At 61.4% G+C, this 1,881-nt stretch overlaps 1 protein-coding gene across 1 annotated transcript in view; it reads left to right on the top strand.

Moving 5' to 3' along the window:
- The window catches only part of TAMALIN (trafficking regulator and scaffold protein tamalin), a 7,836-nt gene extending 6,926 nt beyond the window's left edge, over positions 1-910 (top strand). Inside the window, 1 exon segment of the mRNA XM_046638939.1 lies at positions 28-910. Coding sequence (XP_046494895.1) covers positions 28-223 — 196 coding nt within the window. The 3' untranslated portion in view covers positions 224-910.
- Positions 911-1,881: the final 971 nt, after the last annotated feature.

The raw sequence follows: 1,881 nt of genomic DNA, 5'->3' as shown, positions 1-1,881 counted from the left end.
CCCGGGCCGCGCCGCCCTGAGCCGCAGCGCCAGCGTGCGGTGCGCGGGCCCCGGGGGCGGCGGCGGCGGGGGCGCGCCGGGCGCGCTCTGGACTGAGGCCCGCGAGCAGGCGCTGTGCGGGCCCGGGCTGCGCAAGACCAAGTACCGCAGCTTCCGCCGGCGGCTGCTCAAGTTCATCCCCGGACTCAACCGCTCCCTGGAGGAGGAGGAGAGCCAGCTGTAGGGGCGGGCGGGGGAGGTATTTATTTATTTATTCGTTCCTGCCGGGGCAAGCCGGGGGCGGGCCAGCGCGCCCAGGGGACCCCAGGAGCCCGGAGCCGGGGAGAGGGTCCTCGCCGCCCCTGCGCGCCGGCGGGGTTCCTGTGCCCGGGCGTCAGACCTCTCTGCTCCTCCCCGAGCCACAGCGGGAGGAGGGGGCAGGAGAGACGTGGGCCAGCTCGGGGTTGGGAGAGGTTCGGGGGCCAAATATGGGGCGTGCCATCCTACGTCTGGGTTAGTAGTGCCTTGTGGGGCATCCAGGTAACCTCCTCCTCCGGAGGGGGACCCTATCCCACGAAGCCCTCTCCTCAGCTTTACTTGCTCCCCACCCTTGGCCTGGAGCAGAAACGGCTTATGGTCGGTGGTTCCCTCAGCCTCCACACACATACACAGTTCCAGTGAACCAGTGGGCCCCTGAGCGGGTCTAAGGTGCTGGTCTCCCTCCCTCCCGGCCTTGACCCCTAAGGGCTTCGCCCCTCCTGGGGGCCTGTAACTAAGTCGGGTCCTGCCGGCCAGGGATCCTGGGTTCTCCACCCCTTGGGGGACAGGAATGGACATGGCCAGGTGGGGTGGGGGCAGCCTAGACTGTTCCACCGTTTTGCATATTGTTGCTTCTGAACCACAAACTGTATAAAATTGCCGGTTTTTTGCATCCGTGTCAGTGTGGTGACTGCCTGAAGGGGAGGACTGGGCTCGGGCAAGCTCTGACTCCATCACGCACCCGCCTCCCAACTACACACATGCGAGCGCGCGCACACTGTATTTTACATCTTATTTGGTTGGAGCCCGCAGCCAGGGAGATCGTCTGAGGGATTTTTAACTGACATGTGTGGGCCTGAAGGAGGCCCCACACCCTCTGCAGAGCTTGGGCCTCTTGTCTGAGTGCATCTTGAGCGTCCTTCCCAAATACCCACGGCAGGTGGAGGCCAAGGCTGGGCTAAAGTCCTTAGCTATCCCTGCGTAAGTAACTATGCTTGGCCTCCTCTCTTCCGCGGGTCAGGGGTCTCCTGCAGAGGCAGCCTCAGCCTTCATCCACCCAAGTGTGACAGGCCCAATCACTGACCACCCCATTGCTCTAGAACCCCTCAGTGGTTTCCCAGGACTCCCAGAATAAAATTCTGGCTCCTGTCCTGGGGTATCTGCCCCCGTCTGCCTCAGTTTCTTGTCTCCGTCTTGCTCCCTGCTCTGGCCACTTTGCTGTACCTGGTCTACCTCTGATCCCCCCCTCGGGGTCTCTGACTTGCTCTTCCTGTACTTGGCTCCTTCACTCCTCAGCTCTGCCTCCCAAGGCCTTCCCACGCCGTCTAGAACAGTCACCCCCTCACTGGGACAGAGCCCTGCTTTATTTCCATCGCACTGCTCATCACCATCTGGAACTGTCTTGACTTCTCTGGGTTTCGTTCTGTGCCCACCCCTCCAGTCCAGAGGCACGCGCCTTACAGCAAAGCACAGGGACCTTTTCTGTCTGATTTGCTGCTTGATTTCTGGCCCAATATTAGCACATAGTAGAACCTCAATAAATACTGTACAGCACATGCTCAGAGCATCTCCAAGAGGTGGGCCCTACCTTCTTTGAGGTAACTCAGGGCAAGTGACCTCTGTAGGGTCACAGCAAGGAAGTGG

Source organism: Equus quagga, chromosome 1 (genome assembly GCF_021613505.1).
Source record: "Equus quagga isolate Etosha38 chromosome 1, UCLA_HA_Equagga_1.0, whole genome shotgun sequence".
In the NCBI taxonomy this organism is placed as follows: Eukaryota; Metazoa; Chordata; class Mammalia; order Perissodactyla; family Equidae; genus Equus; species Equus quagga.
Note: the sequence above shows the minus strand (reverse complement) of the source record. Positions and strands in the feature narration are given on the sequence as shown.